Raw genomic sequence first — 22,365 nt, forward strand, 5'->3', positions numbered from 1 at the left:
TTACTCAAGCCCGTCTTCCTTGGTTATCCTTGGAGAGACCAAGGTGGATGGTCTGAGGGAACCTCACTCCTGGACCCCAGACCCCCTCAGGTGGAACAGCCTTTGAGGATCAAATGCGGAAGGAGACACAGATCTTTTTTTTTAACTTTCTTTTTTTTTTTTGGCCGAGCCGCTCGGCATGCAGGATCTTAGCTGACCGCAGTGGAAGCACGGAGTCCTAACCACTAGACCGCAAGAGAATTCCCTTTTTTTTTTTTTTTTTTAACTTTCTTAAAAAACAATCTGTGTAAGTGAAATAGGTACCAAAATCTCGGCATTATCATTTTACTCTGCTGTTGCAGCCCACACTGTTGACTTCTGGCTTAGGACCCAAGGCCACCTGCTCCCCTTGTCGTAGGAAGAGGTAGTCAAATAATATGTTGTCACAATGAGTATGAACAAAGTATTATTATATAAGTGTGCTAATTAACAAAGGTATTATGTTATTTTCTGAATTTTTTATTTTGTAGTAAATTTCAGGTTTGTAATATCTATATTTTTTAATATTGATTGGGATGATATTTGATTGGGATGTATCGTGCCATTCAAAAACATTCATTTTTGTGCCTAATTTTGTATTTATAGTATTACAGTCTTTTTTTCTCAAAGAGCGCCCCCTTGTCATATAAGCTGCATAAAATCTGGATCTCTCTCCTGCCTGAGATACCTCTTTAATGAGTTTGCATTAATCACAGTGTCCTGAAAATGATAGTAAATATCCTGGGTCGGTTCTGTGGATCAGGAACCCATTACTACTGCACCATCATGCTATCACGATCCTCACTGGAATTTAGCAATTTAGAAGAGTGTTCGGAGTCATTTGCGTTGTGCACGAGAGCAGTTCCCAATGCCAATTCATTGGGGTCAGTTTCACTGCCGGTAACGGAAGTAAAGCCTCATAAGACTTCACTATTACTCATCAGTGTTATGTTTGTCTACACCTATCTCCCAAGTAACCAAACCACTTAATCTCATTTCCTTTTACCACATTCAATTCATCTTCCAAATATGCACACTTGCAAAATATGTCTGGGGGACAGGTTATTCTACCCCATTTTAAAGAAGGAGAAGACTCAATGATAGGGGTGAGTTACTGACCCTCAAATTACTCAATTCCATCTCTCATATGTTCTCTACTTAAAGAGTTGCTGTGAGGGGCAAATAAAATAATGAGTATGAAATATCCTAACCCGGACACTGGCACATGAGTGCTCGGTAAATGTTAGTTTAATGTTGTATGATTCTTTACCGATAGGTAAGCATTTGCCAACTTGGGTTCATGATGTACCCAGATGCCTGGAGGTATTTCTGCAGTTCCTTGAAAGAAAATGTGGCCACAGGACACAAGCTTCAAATTTCTCTGCTCCAAAATGAACCATGGATTTTAAACCTAAAGCAAGAAACCCAACCCATTACTTTTTTGCAAACTTGAGTGGTCAGGGAACTTTACTGAGAAAGATTTGCAAGGTGATATGTCATCAGAAAACTTAACTTGACTGTCAACTTCCCTACTTCCAGTTGCGTGACCTTGGTCAAGTCATTCTATTTATTTCTATTTCAATTTCTTTATCTGCAAAACAAGGATATTAATAACTTATAAGCCTGTAAGAAAATCATAAGATACTATATGGTAAATTTGGAGACATACAGACAATGAGTTATTATTTTTGCACCAGCAAAGTAAAACGGAGAACTAAAGCAAAGCATAGATAATTTGTCTCATGTTCCTCCTTCCACAAGCCTCATCACTTCTTTTCTCAGAATTACCAAGTGCAGACAAGTGTGACACACTTCATATGATTCCAGAACAGAATGTAAATGTTTATAACCTGGATAAGGTAGAAGTAAATGCATATTTGACAAAAGGCAAAAAATAAGAGTTGCTGGAGAAATCTAGAGTTATCTCACCAACATCTTTATTTTCACAGAGGGGAGATGAAATAGAAACTAATATTGATAGAGAAATAGAAGTGAAAATGTATTATTTAAGTAACAAATTTTATCAATAGAAAAGTGAAAATAAACAGGTAGAGAGGAAAGAGAAGTGTGAAGGATAGTATAGGTGAACTAAGCCTGGTCCTTTCATAGAAGGCAGTCAACAGATAATATCTGATATTGATGAATCAGTATAGAGAAATAGAAGGTCACTCTACCAGCAGAACCAGAAAGAAAGGCTCTTAAGTTACCACTAAGCTGGAAGTGGGAAGAGGTGAGTTGGGAAGCTGTTGGTTTCCAACACAACTCTTTGGTATCATTGGATTTTCTTTACCATTTAATAAAATATGAGAGGGGGAAAAAAACCTCAAAAAGACATGTGTTCTTTTTTATCTTTGGTGCCATCAATATAAGCTCAGATATTCAATATTGCTATTATTAAGTATTTCATTTTCAGCATGTTTTTCTTTATTCCTATACCTGTGCTATTCAATAGGATAGCCACTAGACACTTTTGGCCACATGAAGTCAAATTCGTTAAAATAAAATAGAATTTCAGTTCCTAAGTTTCATCTGCCATATTTCACAACAAATGGCTACTGTGCTGAACAGCATAGAATTCTGGAATTTTCCATCACTGCAGAAAGTTCTATATCCTCACTCTAAACAATTTCATCCACACTGAAGGTTTCAGCTACCACTCATTCTTGGATGACTCCCTGGCCTTCATCTCAAGCCAAAGATCTTGCCTCCTGAGCAACATACCTTCACATGTACCTGTTGACGAGACAGGAATATTTTCACTTATGTCCCACAGCCCTTCATACTAAACTTATCCAAACCTGAACACGTTGTATTTCCTGTGGAAGTCATTTTTACTTCCTACGTTCTCCACCTCTCCTGTCGGAATCATTATCTGAAAAGTCACTAGAATCAGTTGGCTACTGTCTACTGCTTGCAGCTCACTTTCCCTGAAGCTGATGGCAGCCTGGGAGAGCCTCAGCCCATCTCTTCTTCCTGACACACTCCTTCTGGCCAGAATACCTACCAGGTCATCATGTTCTGCTTATTCTAGGTGTGGCCTACACTTCTGATAAACTAGCTCCATTCTAAAGCTGTCAAGCTCCTGGCTGGTGCTCCGGGCATCACTCAGCTAGTCTTCTTTATGATTTTTTTTTTTAACCCCAGGAAAATGCCATTCCTCACTTTCTGTAGTGATGACACATTCTGAGTGTTGCTATGTATTTTTGATTTAACCACAACAAAGTCTGGGAATAAAAAGACTTGGTAAAATCAATATATTATTTCTTTTTAAAGTCAGGGAGAAGGCCTAAGTGGGTCTGCTGCTCTATAAAACCAGACTACAAAAAGGCGGTGTTTTCCTGGAAGCTTAAACAAGTGCTACTGACATGGATTGAAACCCAAATGCCTATGAGATCAGCATCATAAAACACATTTACCAATTACCTAGGTAACTGTGTGTGGTGGAGGAGAAACGTGGATAACTTCAAGGAGTTGATAATCAGGCTGAAACATAGTTCAACAGTTATCTTAAATATGTCAGGTTGAGGATTCAGTGAGATGACCAGCTCAACATCTCTTCCAACCTTGTTTTAGTAGGCTTTTTTTTTTTTTTTTTTACTGCAGAAGTTAGAAAACTAAACATTACAATTCTCAGATTCCTTTGTAGCTAGATTCTGGATATGATTAAGTTCTAGGTTAATCCAGGTCTTCTACCAATGAGTACAGAACCTTGGCCAAGTTTCTTAGCCTCTTTGTACTTTTACTTTCCCCATTTCAAGATGGAGGTTTGACATTAATATTATACTGAGAGATTCATTCGAGGATTCATTGATGTAATGAATGCAAAGATGTTAGCACCCTGCTTGGTACCTATAGATACTCAATAAATTCTTGCAATCACTATTAAGAGGAATAAACAGGATGCTCTTCCCACGTCCTACTTCAGAGTAAGTAAGGAGGATGGGGGCAGAAGTTGTCGTATTCATTTTGCTGGTACAGATCTAGCAGATGGAAAGAGGCTCTGAAGCCAACAGTTCCAGGAGAAAACTCCTGGTTATTGAATTATAGCTAAGGGGCTGTGCTCCTGGTACCTGCTATCGTGATAGCAGCCTCCTGATTGCCTAGCTTCTTGTGTATGGCAGAGATAACTAATTCTTGGGTTTGCCAGTTTTGCAGTGTTGTTCTGGGAATCACTTCCAGAGTCCCAGCCTGTGCCTCCAGCCTTTGTAACGATGTTGTAAATACTTAATTCCATATATTAAAACACTTTGTGTTTAAAATTGTGAAATGGTTTCTATTACGTGGAAATGTACCCAACCTGATATAAGCAAAATGGAAGACGGCATCATGTCTCTACCACTAGGAAGCAGTGGTGGCTCTGTGAGACAACGTGTGAGAGTAACTGGATCACACTCCTACTCCAGATATGTTTCCTCAGTTATAAACTAGAAAGTAGTCTTGAAGCAGAACATGGAAATGGAATTCCATTTACTCTGCCCACTAGGAGGCATGTTCTTCAGCATCGTCTTTCAGGACCACCATGGAGAAGATGTCACAGCTGTCCACTTCCAGGTGATGCAGCAAATCATGCAGAGCCATCTATGAATCAGGCTCATTTTTCTTGCCTCAGTCTATTGATTGTAGGGAACTCTCCATGAAGCCATAGGTGTAGGTTGAGAGAGAAGAAAATGTAGTAGGAATAGGTACAATTGTTCACTTACTCATGCAGCTTGCTTGGCCCTCTGGACCTACTTGAGCCTTATCAGGTATATGTCACCTCCAACTGATAAGACAGTGCTGCTGTGTATGCCTAAACTTAAGACTTGGTGGGTCAGGCTACATCCAGTTCATTATGGGCAACTTAGGCTGCACTGCAACTTGATGGTGTGTGGTCAAGGGTTCAGTCTCTACTAGGGCCCAGGAGCAATCCAAAAGGAATACTGTTATCTAAAAGAATGGCATATCTTTGCTTAATATCCTAAGGTCTATCCAGTGATTCATCTGGAGGGGCTAGCCAAAGCTTCCCTGCAGCATTTCTATTTGCCACAGAGATTTTAAGCACCACTGGATCTACTGGGGATATAGCCCAAGTGACAAAGTAGCTTTCACAGCAGACTGGACCAGTTGCAGAGCCTTTTCCTTTTCTGTCCCCTACTCAAAACTAGCAGCCTTTGGGATTACTTGATCAGTAGGTTCAAATAGCAGACCTGAAGGAGATAACTGTTGCCTCTATAATCTGAGGAATCCCATTAAGCATGGTGGCTTTTTCTCAGTGATAAGAAGGCAGAAATTTGCCATTTCCCTTAGGAGGCGTATCTTAACATGTCCCAGACCACTGACACCCTGGAAAAATCACCAATGTGACTTTCAGTGATATAAGCCTCAGAATTTGGAGAGATTTGTGTCACAAAAGTTTTGGAATACTTTCTACTTCCTGTTCACCTGGTTAGTTCATTACATGATAGCATCAGGAAAACAGACCAATGCCATGTCTTACAGAACAGAGAGGTGATCAAGTTTCCTGTTGACTAGAATATGACATAGGTTTAGAAGGTTGATGCACATTGCTGGTCCTAACACCTGGCAGTAAACTGCCACTGATGATTTTTAATATCAAGTAAAAAAAAAAAAAAACTTGCCAGATCTATAACTGGCAATACCAGGTGCCAGGGAATTTATTGTTTCACTCAAGCAAAAAAAAACAACAACAAAAAAAACACAATTGGATCAACAATTGTAGTCAGTCAGCACGAGATTAAATGTACAATAATCTATTCTCATTCTGCATTGTTTCTAGACTTATAACCAAATTCAGCTTCTAACAAATAAGTTAAAAAAATACTATTCATGAGAAGGTGCAACGTGCCCCTAAATAATTTTGAGGTTTTGCCAATTCATACTAACAGAAAACATGTATGGGAACTGATTCAAAGCGTATTAGATCTAGGTGGCAGCAATATAATGTTGGGACAAACAAAATGCTATTGATTAGAGGGCACCAGGATAAGATTCTGAATTCAATGTGCTTGAGTCACTAAAAATGGCTCCAACAGGGGGGCCTGGCGCAGGGTGCGCAGAGAGACACGCGGGTGCGGGGCCTGATGTGGAGGGACCCACAGTGTGAAGGTGGCGCAGAGGGTATGCAGGCGGATGTACTGCCACCTGCCCAGGGAGGCCCTCGCCAGGGCCTGCGCCTACAGGACCGCCAGGGACCCGGACCGGTACTGCCCCTCGTACAAGAGCCTGCAGTCCAGCAGCCCAGTGCTCCTGTCCCGGGTGCACTTGGAGAAGGGCACAGACTCAATTGAGCATATCGTTGCTGCCATGCAATGGGGCTTGGTCCCGTCTTGGTTCAAAGGAGCGGATCCTTCCAAGCTGCAGTTCAACACTCCCAGCTGTTGTAGTGACACCATAATGGAGAAACGGTCCTTCAAGGTGCCTCTGGGAAAAGGAAGACGCTGTGTTGTTTTAGCAGATGGATTCTGTGAGTGGCAGCCATGTCAGGCAAGAAGCCAGAGGCAACCCTACTTCATCTACTTCCCCCAAATCAAAACAAAGGTCAGAGAGCGTGGGTGCTGCATAGGGACCTGAGGACTGGGAGAAAGTCTGGGACAGCTGGAGGCTGCTGACAGTGGCCGGGATCTTTGACTGCTGGGGGGTGGGGGTTGGAGGGGGTTCTTGTATTTTTACACCATCATCACAGTGGGTTCCTGCAAAGGCTTGAACGTCATCCACCCCAGGAGGCCTGCCATATTAGATGGAGAGGAGGCAGTCTCTAAGTGGCTGGACTTTGGTGAGGTCTTAGCTCAAGAAGCTCTGAAGTTTAGCCACCCACAGAGAACACCGCCTTCCATCCAGTCTCTCCCTTGGTGAACGACTCCCGAAACAGCACTCCTGAGTGTCTGCTTCCTGTCCACTTACTGGTCAAAAAGGAGCAGCGGCCAGAAGACCCCAAAACACTCCAAAGGAAAACCCCAAAACACTCCAAAAGGTAGAGTCAGATGTGCCCCAGTGGTCCAGCTGGTTCCTGCAAGAGGAGCCTCCCCCGCCCCGCCCCCCCCCAAGAGAGGCGGGGCAGGACTCCTTGAGCGACGCCTGAAGCGGGAAGAAGGAGGGGCGGGGTTGCTTGGGAGGAGGTAGCACAGTGTTGAAGAGTTGTGGCTTCTTGGGGGAGTGGCTGTCCTGGTTGAGACCAGGAAGCCCCCAGTGGGGTGGGTGGGCAGCCTGGGAAGAAGAATGGCCACCGCCATCAATTCCTGGTGGGAGGGGAGGAGCTCTTGTGCCTACCGCTGTCTCCTGGTAGGACCGGTGGGCTTTCTCTCAGAGCCTGACCCTGCTGGCTGTTCTCAGCCTGACCTGACCTGGTGCTGTTGCAGAGGCTGTTTTCTGCTCAGCCTTTGGGCTTTTTCAGTCTTCTTTTGGAATTAAGTTCTTAAAACACTGTATTTTTTCTGAATAAATTATATTTGATAAACTGTCTACATTTCAGAAAACGCTGCTGGTGGGAGGAATTCCAGATCTCACTGTTTTCTCCTGGCATCAGACCTAGGGAATGATTTTGTAACAAATGTGGGGCACTGGGATTTTCTGTGGACAAAACTGCTTTTTTGGAAACAATAAAAAGGCTTGGTGGGAGAAAAAATGGCTCCAATAATTTGCTTGGTTAATTGACTGAAAGGTGTACCCAGAGGAAGGGTATACGGAATGAAGTTGAAATGCTGGAAGGAGGTATCCAAAGGTTTAGGGAGATTGTGATGCTCAAGTGTATTTATTATGTAAGAGCTTCTCAGTTTCCCTCTAACTATATCCCCTCAGAAGATTCAGAGACACTTCCTTCACCAAGGCCAAGAGAAATACATTCGTGAGGGGAAACCCAACATTCTTAAACAGCTGCATTGTGGCTAGTCTCCATAGGCCAAAAATGACAGTGGGAATTATTGCCATTGAATTGGGCAATCTGCATTCAATGAAGATAATAGTATTGTGGTGAAACGGAGCAGGACCTTATGGTCCTTTCTCCCCCACGTCCTCCGCCTGCCTTTTGTCTGTAGAAAAACTTTAGCCAAAGAAGAACTTTAATCAGAGAAGTGAGAAAATGCAGAAACAAAGGAAAACAGTCAAACAGGACAATATAATAATAGTTTAGTCAGTAAGCAAAGTCAAGGACCTTTAGCTCCTCCTCAAGGGCTATAGATAATACTCTGAGCCATATCCTGTGGGCTGTTTTGTAGAGACTGAAACCCCTACCAGGTGGAAGAAGTTAACTACATGATGAGCAGACTGTAGCCATGACATTAAGCTGCCACAATTCTGAGAATTGGCCTCAAGGAAATGGGAAGAAACTGACTCTGGAACTGAAAACTAACTGTACTTTGAACAATCAAGATGATGCTGGTCAGAACACCGCACGATCAAGCTCAAGACGACCGTCAGAGCTAGCTGTGCTGTTGCTGCATGTAGCCCCCTCCCTCTGCCTATACACCCCTGAATCTCCCCTTTAAAGGTCTTGCCCACTGGTTGTCAGCATGGGGAAGCTGGCCTTTGGACATGAGTCCACACTCCCCTCCAACCCCATTGCTAGCCCCTGAAATAAAGCAAATTTCCTCTCCACCAACCTTGTCTTTTTATTGGCTTTAGAGTGGCAAGCAGCTGGACCCCACTTTCAGTAACAGTGGGGTGGTAGATGCTGATTCAAGTCAGCCTTCTGTTTACTCTTGCTTACACAGACCAAATAAAACTTGGGTGGACTGCCCATCTCTTTTTGCTCTGAGGACAAAATGGTCAGCTGACCAATACCAAAGATCTCTATGGGGCTTCCCTGGTGGCGCAGTGGTTGAGAGTCCCCCTGCCGATGCAGGGGACACGGGTTCGTGCCCCGGTCCGGGAAGATCCCACATGCCGCGGAGCGGCTGGGCCCGTGAGCCATGGCCGCTGAGCCTGCGCGTCCGGAGCCTGTGCTCCACAACGGGAGAGGCCACAACAGTGAGAGGCCCGCGTACCGCAAAAAAAAAAAAAAAAAAAAAAAAGATCTCTATGGAGTAAACCATTCTGATTACTGTACTTCTTTGGCTCAGCTGCCCATCATGGTAACAATTCCCACTTTGTCCTCTAGACTGAAGACAGAAAAAAATCCCACTTAAAAATAATGTTGGTTGCCAGATACTATAGAAAAATAAGTCTGACACTGATTCAGGATAAAATATTAAATACATACTTTAGAAAAAATGTAACAAATAAATTTAAAAGTCAAAAGAGAAAAGCAGTGATTACTAGGAGCTAATCCAGGTCCGTTACAATTAATCCATACTAAAGTGGCCTCACTGGTTCCTTCAATGATATTATTAAATCAGAAAAATAATGTTATATATTATATATAGTATGAAGTTGACCATAAACTTCATGGGAACAAATAGTATAATAAAGAAAACCTGGATTTCATTAATAACCGTACATTGGCAAGTGAAGAACAGCTACATTCTAACCTGCACTGGTCAGCCTATATTTGAATCGCCATGCCAGTGTTGAATACAATATTTTAAAAGAAATGTTAACCAAACAGAACAGTCCACGAACAAGGAGGAGTTCAACAGGGGCTATGGATAATCCAGCACATGAAGAACGGTTGTGGTAACTGGGGGTCTGTGTCAAAAAACAAAACTACTTTTTTGGGACAGCACCAGTAAGCTGCCTTTATTTGAAGTGCGGCCATATGAAATAGGAAATTGATTTACCCAGGGTAACTTCAAAGGAAGATCAAGGACCAAATAGGTAACTTTCCAGGGAGGAAGGTTTGGATGCAATATTTAGAAAAAGCCTTTAACTCACTGCGGTTGCTTGGCAGTAGAACTAGCTTCTGTAGGAAGCAAGGGATTCTCTGCCCTGGCAATGATTTTGCAGAAGCCGAGCCTGCATCTGCTGTGTGCTTTGGTTGAGGGCATTCCTGCAATAGGTAGGAGGTTAAACTAGATGACCTTTAGGGTCCCTTCCAATCTGTTTCAATAATTCCATAAAGAGTGAGCAGGGAATATAAAAGGAAGGAAAAGTAGTTCCTGGGATGCATGAGGTAGGCATTGTGGACAGGATGTGAGAGACGAGGTGGTAATTCAGAGAAATTGATCTCAACATACTCTCTACCCATAATGTAACATCACAGTCTCTCATATCTACCTAAAAACATGAGAGTTAATTAAACTGGACCTATTGTTTTCTCACCTCAAAGTAACTTATGATACACCGATTTAGATGACAACTGTGAAACACTGATTTAGATGATATGCCTTTCCCTGGGAATGGGGATATATGGAAAGAGCAGTGCCTAGGAGCAGGAAAATGGAAGCTTTAGAGTTTCATCCCAGTATTGCCCAAAACTCACCATCTGCTTTTTGAGGGATTTCTTGCAAATTCCATTTAGCTTCACTGAAAAGGAGACTTTGAGTTTACTACGAACTTTTAAAAATTGAGTGTAAAATAGCTCATCAGATACAAGATCTAGGCTCAGAAGCAACCTCCTGACTTCGCCTCTCAGATTTCATACTGCAGCCCTGAAATGAAACAGAGCTTGCGTTTTTTTGTCTTGGGTTTTGAGGTTAAAGGGAGGATTTCGCAGAGGATATCATAATTCCTCCCTGTGGCTATAGAATTATCCTAAGGGGTTGCTACAACTGAATGGAGTAAGGTAAGTACTGATCAAGTCTCAGTCTCTCCCAAGGCCTTAAACTGAGTTCTTCCTTAAACTCTGAGGAACTGGTATCTGTAAGAAAATCAGGAGGCCTGGTCCCCGAACTGCCTTCAGAGCACATTGTGGGAGGTGCAGACCAAAGGTGAGTTTACACATCAGTGACTAAAGTTTCCTGCCACTAAGCATAAGAAGTCACTCATGAGCAGCGTCCCTAAACCACAGCTACAGGATGTGGGCATAAGCCCTCGTACAGTTGTTGGCCAAAAGCCAATGAACATTCATCCCTGTGCAAATACTCGGGCTTTGTTGTTGTTGTTAACCTTTGAAAACCACAGGCATTCATCTCTCTCTTTCTTCCCCTTGGCAGGAGTCATCTTCTTTTCTCCAACTTGGTCTCCTGTGTGTAAAGAATTTCTGAGGAGCTTTTAAGCCTGAATTTAATACTTTTGCCCTCCCCTCTTTTGCCCCACAAAATGCCAGGCAGAGGTAAGGCTGCCTTACAAAATATCTGCTGGCTTCCGCAGCTTTGTTTGGGCTTTTAAATCAGATAGGACATCAGAGAGCTCCATGAGTGACCTTAGCCTTTAAGAAAATACAGGTAATTTCTGGAAATTCCCCCTGAACAAGGGTGACCTATTGTTTTCTCACGTCAGAATGAACACAGAAACTATGATACGCTGGTTTAGATGACGTGCCTTTTCCTGGGAATGGAGGTATACGGAAAGAGCAGTGGAGCTGGAATTGGAGATTGGAAGCTTTAGAGTTTAATCCCCATACTGCCAAAAGTTCGCCATCTGCTTTTTGAGAAATTTCTTTCCAGTTTCCAGGCCTTTGCTCTGTGTTCTGTGAAATGAAAGCATTAGATTAGATGGTTTCTTTGCTTCCTTAGCCCCAGGGCTCTATGAATCGGGCTTCCTTAGTAATGCTTCAGCAAAGGGACAATGAGAAGGGGGTGCAAGGCAAAAGATCCTCATAAATTGGCTTCTCTTTTCTGCCTTAGAGGCTGGTCAAATGTCAGCCTCCAAGAAGGCCCGACTGCCCACTGGGAGGCCAGGCGTGGTGATTCATGGCAGCTCCCCTTCCTGTCAAGTGTTAGAGAATCCATCAACCTTGGTTCTGTAACCCCAATGCCCCACATCCAGGTACTGAAACACAAGCTGAACCTACTCCAGCATGGGAATGTTATTTTTAAATAAAAGAGATGGCAGATGGATGTTCCAGAATCTAAATCAACAGGAGAACTTTCTAACCATCAGAGCTGCCCAAGATGTATCAGAAGACTATGAGCAATCTGCCAGTAGAATTGTTCAAATAGTTTCTGAACAGAGATTTATTGGAGACTTTCTAGTAGGGTTTCTTGAATAGACAAAGATCAGATAGAGAAAATGGCCAACCATGACATTTTTATGATGATATGCTTTGTACTTAATGCCTCTTGTATCAAATCTTATTCCCAGTCAGACCTAGGATGCCCCTTTGAGAGATGTTATTGGTATAGTTCAGATGATAGCCTGAAGGAAAAGCCCAGGTATACATATAGGTGTCCTGGTTTGTGGGTTGTGGTTACTTGTCAAGCTCATGGACAAGGAACCCAAGTGAGAATACCATGTGTCAAATGGGAAAGAGGTGGTCGGCAGGTCCATGGTGACCAAAAACAACTCCCAGAAGAGCTGAATTTAGTTCCCTCGGATGGTGTCCCAGTTTCTGCTGCCAAAGTGACATTGCACTACAGGCAGATACTCAATGAGTTTTATTTAATAAAATAATTTAACCTCATTTCATGGAATCATCACAAGGTCTTTATGAAGTAGACAAAAGAGATAGCATCGTCTCCATTTTACAGATGAGGAAATTAAACCTTAGGAAAGTTCAGGTAATTTTCCAGGGTCTCACATGATTGATTCAACTCTTTCCAAAAAAAAGGATGTATTACCTAATCGTCGACAACAATTATTTGGAGAATCATAAATTCTCTGGTTTTAAATGATTTTCTCAATCATCCCTTTAACAATCCCTTTCACAATATCCACTTTATCTAGTCCCTACTAGTACACATCAAGTGATGGGAGACTCTTTCAAGGAGCAAAGCTTCCCATCTTTGGACATTTTTAACTATAAGAAGTTCTTTCTTGTCTTAAACTGCCATCCAAATCCCTGAATCCTCTCATCCTCTGGTCATAATCCTGCCTTCTAGATCCCATTTATCAGTGTCTGGAATATCCCACAGGACAATCTGTGTGAAATGTGAAGACAATTCTTATGTCATCTCTGAGATCACTCTTCTCCACACTAAACAACCTTGGTACCCTATTGGTACAGACTGACCTCAGGGCTAAGAGATATTTCCCTCCTCTCATCTTTTCTGATTTGCCCCATTGATGATGCTGCATTGTGTCCTTTCGAAGGTCATTTGGGAACAGTCCAGCCTAGGTTACAAGGGGAATAAATATGCAGAAAGAAGTCACTTGTCAGACTGATCCTTAAATGGTAACTCAAGAGAATGTGCTGGACATTTCGGAGGCTTCTGTCAACGAACGCCACTACCTTGAGGCAAATGGGGATTTTCGGGCAGTGGTGGTATAATAATTTGCCAATTGTGCCTGCTTCAGAACCACTGCCAAAACAATCCAACGACTTTTCATTCCACTACTGTTGACAGGACAGCTAAGGATTTCAACATTTCCTTTTACAGTCTGAAGAGAAGTTCCCTGCCTTGGGGACTATACCAATATTTGCCATCAGGAGGGGAAAAAAAAGTGGGTGCTGGGAAGTGGAAAGAGAGGGAGAGAACTACTAATGGAAGTAAACAAAGATAAAAACAAAATAAAATGAGGGTTATTCAAAGTTCGGGTTTTGAATGCCTCCATCAAATTGATGTTTGTGAAATATCAGAGGAAATCTTTGAAATCGAGGAAGTGAGCATTTTGAAGAAAAGACTTTAGACTTCACACAAGCACCCCCTTCCCCCCCCTTCCCACCCCCCAAAAAACAGCTGGAATTTTTAACTTGAATACCAGCCAAGGTGTCTCAACTTTGGTTCTTTGGACAGGCAAAGAGCTAATTATAATAATGTTTACAGCGCTCAACATTAAAAGTTTCTTTTCAAAATAAATTAAAAATACAATAAAATTGAAAAAAAATTTAGAGATGAAAACAGATGAGATGACCTCCTGAGTTCTTCACAATTAGACCTAAGTCAAGGAGCGACAAAGAGGAAATATGAGAGAAAAGAAAATAGAAACAGAATGAGCTAGAAGAGTATTTTTGGAAACATTCTTCTTAAACTCCTGTGGGATCCATAGACATTCCACAGAGGCACTTCTGAGACCCAAAAAAGAGGAGATCAGTGGCATTTTCAATCATAGTGTTTCAATCATAGTGGTCCTCCTTCTATCTGTTTTACATATTGGGCAACTGAAACAGATTTCATTAGAAGGAAAGGTCTGCTGTTAAAAAAACAAGACATATGAGCAAACAAAAAAAAAACCCTGCAAAAGGAAATGAGCCATTGAAAGTTCTTGAACAGGGAATGATATGATCAAATTGTGCTTTAGGAGTCTGGCAACCAAGTATAAAATGGATTAGAAGAGGGTCAGCCTTGAAGCAGGGATACCAATTAAAAGTGTATAACAAATATCCAGGTAAACCGAATTTAAAACATGATCTAATAACATACCTGTGAGAATGGAAAGGAGAAGGAGTATATGAACAGTTTTGAAAGGAGAATGAACTTTAAGTTTGACATCTGGGCATTGGGCACAATCTAAGTCACACACAGATGTGGTACTTCTATGGTCTGAACGTTTATGCCCCCCCCCAAATTTATATGTTTAAATCCTAAAGCCCATTGTGATGGTATTAAACAGGGGGCCTTAGCTTATGAGGGCAGAGCCCTCATGAATGAGATGAATGCCCTTATAAAAGAAGCACAAGAGAACAATCTTGCCCCTTTACCTGTAAGGATATAACAAGAAATCTGAGCCCCAGAAGAGGGCCCTCACCTGACCAGGCTGGCACCCTCATCTCAGAATTGCAGCCTCCAGAACTGTAAGAAATAAATTTCTGTTGTTTATAAGCCACCCAGTGTGTAGTATTTTTGTTATAGCAGCCCAGACAAAGACAGATACTATATGGAATGTATCTGGCAAGAAGTTTAAAGACATCAAAACTGATGGATTTCAGGGATGATGGCTGGGACCATTAAAATCCCATACAGAAATCCGAGATTTTGAAGATGCTGAGTATAAGTGGCCATTGGAACACTGATACAGATGATCAGCAGACAGAAGTGCAAAACTGAGTCTTAAACACCAGGGATGAGAATATGGATTTGGAAGTCATCCCCATAAAAAAAGGTAGCTAAAATAATAGAGATTGAGACCCCAGTGAGAGAGAAGATCAGGATCAGAGGGCTGAAAATAAAGACCCAGAACAAGCCTACATTTAGAGGACAGAGAAACAAGAACCCAGAGGGTCCTCCCCAAGTTTATGATCAGGTGTTCATTTGTCATTCATTTGCCAACATTATTTGATGGGCTCAGGAGAGTTTATTTTCTGGTTTGAAGAAATTTGATTATCCTTATATAAGGTCTGAAGTGTGCATTTATCAATCTAATCAAGCTTTTAGGTCCCCTAAGATACTGAATCTTCAAAATCATGTAATACTATTTAACAATAACTAATTGTTTCAGTCCAAAAATACGGTGGGCTGAAACAGAATCTGCAGTAATGATGTAGCTATGGATGATGTACTTATCCCCCAAAAAGAGTGTCAAAAACCAACACTCCCCGGGCAAGGGAATAGCCAAGTTTGTTGCAGTTTCCAGTGAATGACATCAGACCCGTGTAGGTCTCAATCAATCACTTTCCTCTTCCAGATCCAGTGGAATCCCTGTGGGCATTCTGGATAGCTGGAACAAGCTTAGACATGAACCCGGACGACTAAAGAGGAGAAGGCACAGAGTTTAGTGAATGCAGAGTAGGTCCAGAGACACCCCCTCCCCAGCCAGTGCTCACAATGGTTGACCACTCTCCTGGAGCTGCAGTTATTCTTACTAATTTTTTTTTTTTTTGCGATACGCGGGCCTCTCGCTGTTGTGGCCTCTCCCGTTGCGGAGCACAGGCTCCGGACGCGCAGGCTCAGCGGCCATGGCTCACGGGCCCAGCCGCTCCGCGGCATGTGAGATCTTCCCAGGCCGGGGCACGAACCCGTGTCCCCTGCATCGGCAGGCGGACTCTCAACCACTGCGCCACCAGGGAAGCCCTACTCTTACTTCTTAAACAGAAATCGTATCTCAGAATTGTTAACATTGCTTCTGTTAGTCTTTTAATAAATTAATCCGTTAATAATGTACATAATAAAATTAGCTGCCACATCTTATTTTTCATTATTCATAACTTGTACAACATTAAGAAGTCAGTTTAACAAATATTTGCTGATAGTCTATTATGGATCAGACACCAGTCGGGTACTGCTGAAGATTCAAAGACAAGGGAGATATAGTCTCTGCCCTCACAGAAGTGACACTATCATAACATAAAAAATGAACTTGTGATGATCGTACAAAGTCCACGAAAATAAACAGCAAAAAGAGGCACATGATGCTAAAGAAACACAAAAGAGGGAGAAATCGTATGTGGTTAGAGGATTAGGAATGACTTCAAAAGGAAAACTCTTGAGACAATCCTTTAAGGGTTAATAGGGTTTCAATGGGTGAAATGAGGTTAGAGAGGGCCTATCTGTCAGCGGCTGTTCTTTCCAAGCCAGCATCCTTTCCTCCATTTGAGACTCTTCTTCCAATAAGAGCACCTCGATTTTCCTTTGGAGAACCACATTCTTCCATTTATTCCAAATAGCTTAAGCCGAGCTGACTTTAGCACATGACTCAGTCCTAACCAATCAGAGGAATCCATTCTTCTGGTCGAGGAGATTGATTCAGGTCTGGGCACATGACCAATGTGGCTGTGAAACTGATAGCATCCAAGCCTGGACGTATTCATGGTCATTTTGTCCACACAGTGAGAACCTGACAGACTGAAACCAACAAAAGTGAAAGAACTAAGACATGGAGAGAGAGTAATTCTTCACAAAGCCATTTGGGTTACTGGATCAGCCTATCCTGAACTTTAAGTTAAATGAGTGAAAAAAAATTCCTTCTTTTGGTCAAATCAAGTTGAATTGGGTTAAGAGGAGGGTAATTCAGGGAGCACTGCAAACAGAGATATAAAGAAGGAAATGAATTAGGAAAGCTCATATCTTTGTATTTCCAATAAGCTCTTTTATATCCATTATTTCATTCCAGTATAAGCCTATCAGGTAAGTAAAAGAAGGTATCATCATTCCCGTGTTGGAAATCAAGACTAATAGAAGGTAAATGATTTGTCCAGAATTACTCCACCTTCTGCACCATGGTAAAAAGGAACATGAGGAATAAGGGCCTACTCACAGTAAGATCCAAATATGTTTCCTAGGCAACTGGCTTACAAGTCTAAATTAAAACTTTTAGAGTATATTCCAATATCAATCTAAATTATTAAGCATGTTCAATAAAGACACCATTGTTTTTCCTTTTCTCCATGGGGAGGCCAATCTTGGCTTTGAGGGACTAATACAGAATGACGATTCAATGAAGAATGAGAAGGCTGTAGTCTTTCCCCATAATCCCATTTTCAATATAGGTTTTATCCTGGATTCTTAATTTTATACCAAATTGCCCTTGGGCAACCACTTCTCCATTGGAGGCTTAGTTTCCCTGTTGGTAAGAAAAAGAATCTAAAATTTAGAATATGTCCATCACTACTATTTGACCTAACCTATAAGGAAAAAAAAGAAAGAAAAGCCATGCAAATAAAACTGCTGATTTACTTGCTCTGTGACATTGTAAATTCTCTTCTGCTTTTCGAGCCTCAGTTTGCTCTTTTGAAAAGATGCATTTAAATCTATGGTTTTGGGATAATATCAGAAGTTAAAAAAATAGTGACTTTATGATAAGCAACATAGAGTTTGCTAGAGTGCCTCAGTATCTGTGGGTTTTCAAAATAAACTAAGGTACTTGTCCCTCTACTTTAGTTCAAGTAATATTTACCGAATTAGATAATGTCAAACAGTCTGTTAAAAAACAGACTCACTTCTAAATATCACTGACTAAAGAATCCAACAGACAGGTAGGATTTTGCTTGTTTTCCATGAGCCTATAGTGACAAAGACAGACAGAAGTTACCTCTTATTACTAGTTCCCAGTCCTAGCATCCTCTTTGAGACCTTAGAATGGATCTAAATATTAGCATCATTGAATGAAACAAACTATAGTCATGTAGCCTGGAGATTCTGGAAAGGAGGACATCATCCCTTACAGCAAACTCCACCAGCTCTTTAGTTGATTGGATAAGAAAGCCAGAAAGGGAACTTCCCTAGTGGTGCAGTGGTTAAGAATCCACTTGCCAATGCAGGGGACACGGGTTTGAGCCCTGGTCCGAGAAGATCCTACATGCCGCAGAGCAACTAAGCCCATGCGCCAAAACTACTGAGCCTGTGCTCTAGAGCCTGCGAGCTACAACTACTGAGCCTGCATGCCACAACTACTGAAGCCTGCATGCCTAAAGCCTGTGTTCCACAACAAGATAAGCCACCACAATAAGAAGCCCACACACCGCAATGCAGGGTGGTCCCTGCTTGCTGCAACTAGAGAAAGCCCGCGCGCAGCAACAAAAGACCCAATGCAGCCAAAAATAAATAAATAAATAAATAAAATTTATAAAAAATAAGGAAAGAAAATACATCATCAGTATCTTAAAAAAAAAAAAAGTCAGAAAGAAGTGTTCTTTCTTAAGTTTCCAGGAGAGAAAAGCAAAATCGGAAGAATAAATTAATAACATGGAATAATCAAGGTCAGAAGTGACCTTAGGTTTATAGATTCCAGCCACTCATCTACTGTTTAATTTGCCTACACTCATCCTCTCCAAGAAGCCACACCCCTCTACATGGACATATCCAGTGATATGGAACTCACTGTAATCTAACCATGTCCATTCCATCACTGCATATAGTGGGAGAAAAGTATGCTCCCTTGCCCTATCTGTTCCTGATGATTAGACTTTGGAAAAATCATTTAATCTCCCTGAGCCTTAGTTTACACATCTGAAAATGGGAAAATAATAATAATGATAACGATGGTAAATACCAACCTCATTAGACCCAAGTGCATTGCTCAAAAATATTTTTAAAGCATACTATTTATAGATATAAATATTATCACTTACAAGCAAGAACGATTTTAGCTTCCTTAGCCCTATTCCCTTCAGTTTCAGACTTTGAATACCATTTCTTTAATATGCATGATAGACTCCAGAAAGCACTTTTGTAAAAACCTGTGATATGCACTATTTTAAAATAATAAAAGTTCCCTAGATGCCAAAGGCTATATTAAATTCCACTCAGAAACCATGACTTCAAAAAATATGGGTTGAGCATCAAAGTACCTCTTCCAAGATATTTATCAATTATAAAGGGAAAAATACTAACTTTACAAAGGAGCAATATAGCATACCCCATCTTAGACAAGTGATCAAGGTTAACATCACTGGTAATAAGACATACAGGCATCGTGAGCCTGCAATATGAGGTAGTGAAAGGACACATCATTTCTGCAGTATCTGTGCCCCCCCAAAATCGAATTCAATTCAATCTAATCATGAGAACGCATCAGGCAAACTCACAGTGAGAACATTCTACAAAATAACCGACCAGTATTCTTCAAAATCACCAAGGTCATGAAAATAAAGGAAAGACTGTGAAACAGAATAAAGAGACAGAATAATTAAATGTAATATGGGATCCTGGAGCAGACAGAGGACATTAGGAAAAACAAAACAAAAAACTGATGAAATTTAAATAAGGTCTGTAGTTTAGTTAATAGTATTGTACCAATGTTTAATTTCCAGGTTTTGATATCTATATTATAGTTATGTAAGTTGCTAGAAGCATTTGAATGAAATCCTAATATTTAGGAAAGAATTTACGTTCCTCATTTTCAAAAGGGATAGAGAAAAAATCAGACTCAATAATTTTCATAACTTGTTCCTTAGAACACTAGATTTCTTCATAGGTTGGGTGACCATATAATTTATCATCCAAACCAGGATTCTTTTGAAAAGAAAGAAAGTGCTATTATTAATAGTGTTCAAACAACAGATACCTGAGGATCCGGGGAGAAGATATGGAAGAAAAGGTAGAAGGTAAGCTTCAGTCCCTATAATCACATCAATCAGAGCTGCTCGATTTTTATAGGTTTTATGTATTTGGGTTCTGAGTAAGATCTAATTTTTAAAAGTCTTTCCCTTTAAAAAAATTTTTTTAAAAACCCACTGTATTAAGCTTGCCTAAGAATCTCTAGCTCTGACAGTCTGTTCAATCCACAAAGATCTATAGTGCTCATTTTTCTTAACCAAGAAAAACTAAAAAACCAAAAATGAGTTTTGAAAAAACTCATTTTTCAAAACCAAGCTCAAATCCTATCTCTTCCACAATGCCCCGCCAAATAATCAAGGCAAAAATTATTTTTAATTCTGTTGCATTTCATGTATGCATCTCAAATATTTCATCCAGTTTTCTAAGAATTAAAGTCAGAAGTATGGCTGTCCATCTATACAACTAATCCAAGATTTCTCTACCTTGGAACTATTGCTGTTTTGGACCAAATAATTCTTTGCTGCAGGGGAGTATGTCCTCTGTATTTTAGGAGGTTAAGCAGCATCCCTAGCTTTACCCACCAGATACCAGTGGCACCACAACCCCGGGTATGGCAACCAACAGTGTTGCCCAGATATTGCCAATGTGCCCCAGGGGTAAAATCGTCTCCTGTTGAGAACCACTGAACTAAAGGAAGTATATAGCATGATGTAACATGAGTATTAAGATAAAACAGATCTGCTCTTACATTGCAGATATGGCCCTCTCTAGCTGTGTGACCTTGGGCAAGTTACCTAACCTCTCTGAATTTTATAGTTTCCTTTCTATAAAATAAGGCTATTAATACCATCAAATTCATAGGGTGGTTACATAGATTAAACTAACTTTAATAAACAAAGGGTTTGTAATAAGCTCTATGTGTGTGTGCCCACATGCTAATGTCTTTCAGGAAGGGTTGGGGAAGGTGAATAAGATAAGGCTGGAATTTGGAGTCATATTGCAAAAGCATTAAAGGAAGCCTTATTGCCAATAATGAATATTGTCAATAAATCATTAACTACATCATCACTGTCATCGCCGAACTATGATTTCCTCAAGTCCAAAGTGCAAGTCATCAATTCACCTCAACATTTCCATGGTCAACACTCTCTGATTGTCAGGATGCCTTTTCACAGATCAATATATATCAGTTTGGGTTACTGGATGCCTCCCCAGAGTCCTCATCACAAGATTTATTTCATGAGAATTCTCCGCGGCCTCAGAATCAAAGTGCTGGAAAGAAAAGGTTGACACTATTTCATACTCAGTGAACTTGGCATTTCATTCGAGTCAGATGCACTTCATTTCTAGTCATTTCTGTGAGCCCTTTATAAAGAGGAGGGGCTGTGAAGACAGAGGGACAAGCTGTGCATTGAAGGAGGCAGACAAAAGGCCAAGTCCCCAAGCTGGCTCTCGAGCATTTCAAGCACCTGAACTCAATCTGTGTGACAGGAACGCGGTGTCATTTGATATGAATGCCACCAGCCACATACTTTTCTCTAAAAGCTTTTATACACCCACCCCTGGCTCTCTCTTTTATTCCAGTCTCAAAAACAGAGGGTCAAGTTTTAACAACTCCGGTTACATAGGGTCTGTGTGCTGGTTAGGGTAAAGTATAGCTGTGTGTGTGTGTGTGTGTGTGTGTGTGTGTGTGTAATGTTCTTCTTGACTTTACAGCGATTATTTACCAGCTGAGTGACTGGGCCCCTGGTTTGCTTCAGATGCTGTCTGCCAGCAGTTCACTGTCCAGAGTCTCAGTTTTCCTTATTACAACCATCACTTGCTTCCTGTTTACACTGGGTAAAGAGACCAGGTTTCATGCCTGCAGGCCCACGTTCTTTAGCTGAGCAGGTTTTCCAAGCCTTCAGGCTACAGGTTTCAGCCACCCCGTGCAGCAAGTGAAGCATGTTGGAGTAAAACGTCCATCCAATACCCAGCAATGGAAACCCCTTGGGAAGCCACACAGCTGAACAGAAGATAAACAGATGTTTATATCACCCTTGCACGTATTACTTGGAATTATCTTTATAGAGACACCATGACTGTGGGTATGTTCAGGCATATAGACGGGAAAAGGAAGATGCGGCAAAAGCTTTTTTTCCTACAAAAGGGTTGTTTCTACAAATCCTAATTTCCATCTTCATCCTGTTCCATTTTCCCAACCCTCCCCGTGCACACGCGCACGCGCGCGCACACACACACACTTTAAACTCTAGCTTAAGTGAACGACTCTTTGTCCAAGAACATTTTATACACCTCTGTAATTTGCAGCTTCTAATCATGTTTCTTTTATTTAAAATGTCTTTCCCCACCTGCTTTGATGCTTAAATCACTCTTACCTTGAGTTTCACATCAAATGTTATCACATTTGTTAACTTTGGGACTTAACTGTTCTCTCTGCTGGGCTCTGATAAAAACTTTGAATCTCTCTATCAACAGTATTTGCACATTAAATTATAATTTG

General features: G+C 41.2%; 1 protein-coding gene and 1 pseudogene across 1 annotated transcript in view; one reads left to right on the forward strand and one right to left on the reverse strand.

Annotated features, from left to right (window-relative positions):
- Window positions 1–22,365, reverse strand: part of TPRG1 (tumor protein p63 regulated 1) — a 148,311-nt gene that overhangs the window by 22,468 nt on the left and 103,478 nt on the right. The window contains 1 exon segment of the mRNA XM_022569690.2: window positions 1–15,616. This exon segment is cut by the window's left edge and continues 22,468 nt beyond it. Within this exon segment, the coding sequence (XP_022425398.2) occupies window positions 15,428–15,616 (189 nt within the window). The 3' untranslated portion in view covers window positions 1–15,427.
- LOC111183991 (abasic site processing protein HMCES pseudogene) lies at window positions 5,852–8,586 on the forward strand (annotated as a pseudogene).

This window comes from Delphinapterus leucas, chromosome 4, assembly GCF_059928025.1.
Source record: "Delphinapterus leucas isolate spDelLeu-1000000601 "Yukka" chromosome 4, BTC_Dleu_Yukka2, whole genome shotgun sequence".
Lineage (NCBI taxonomy): Eukaryota > Metazoa > Chordata > Mammalia > Artiodactyla > Monodontidae > Delphinapterus > Delphinapterus leucas.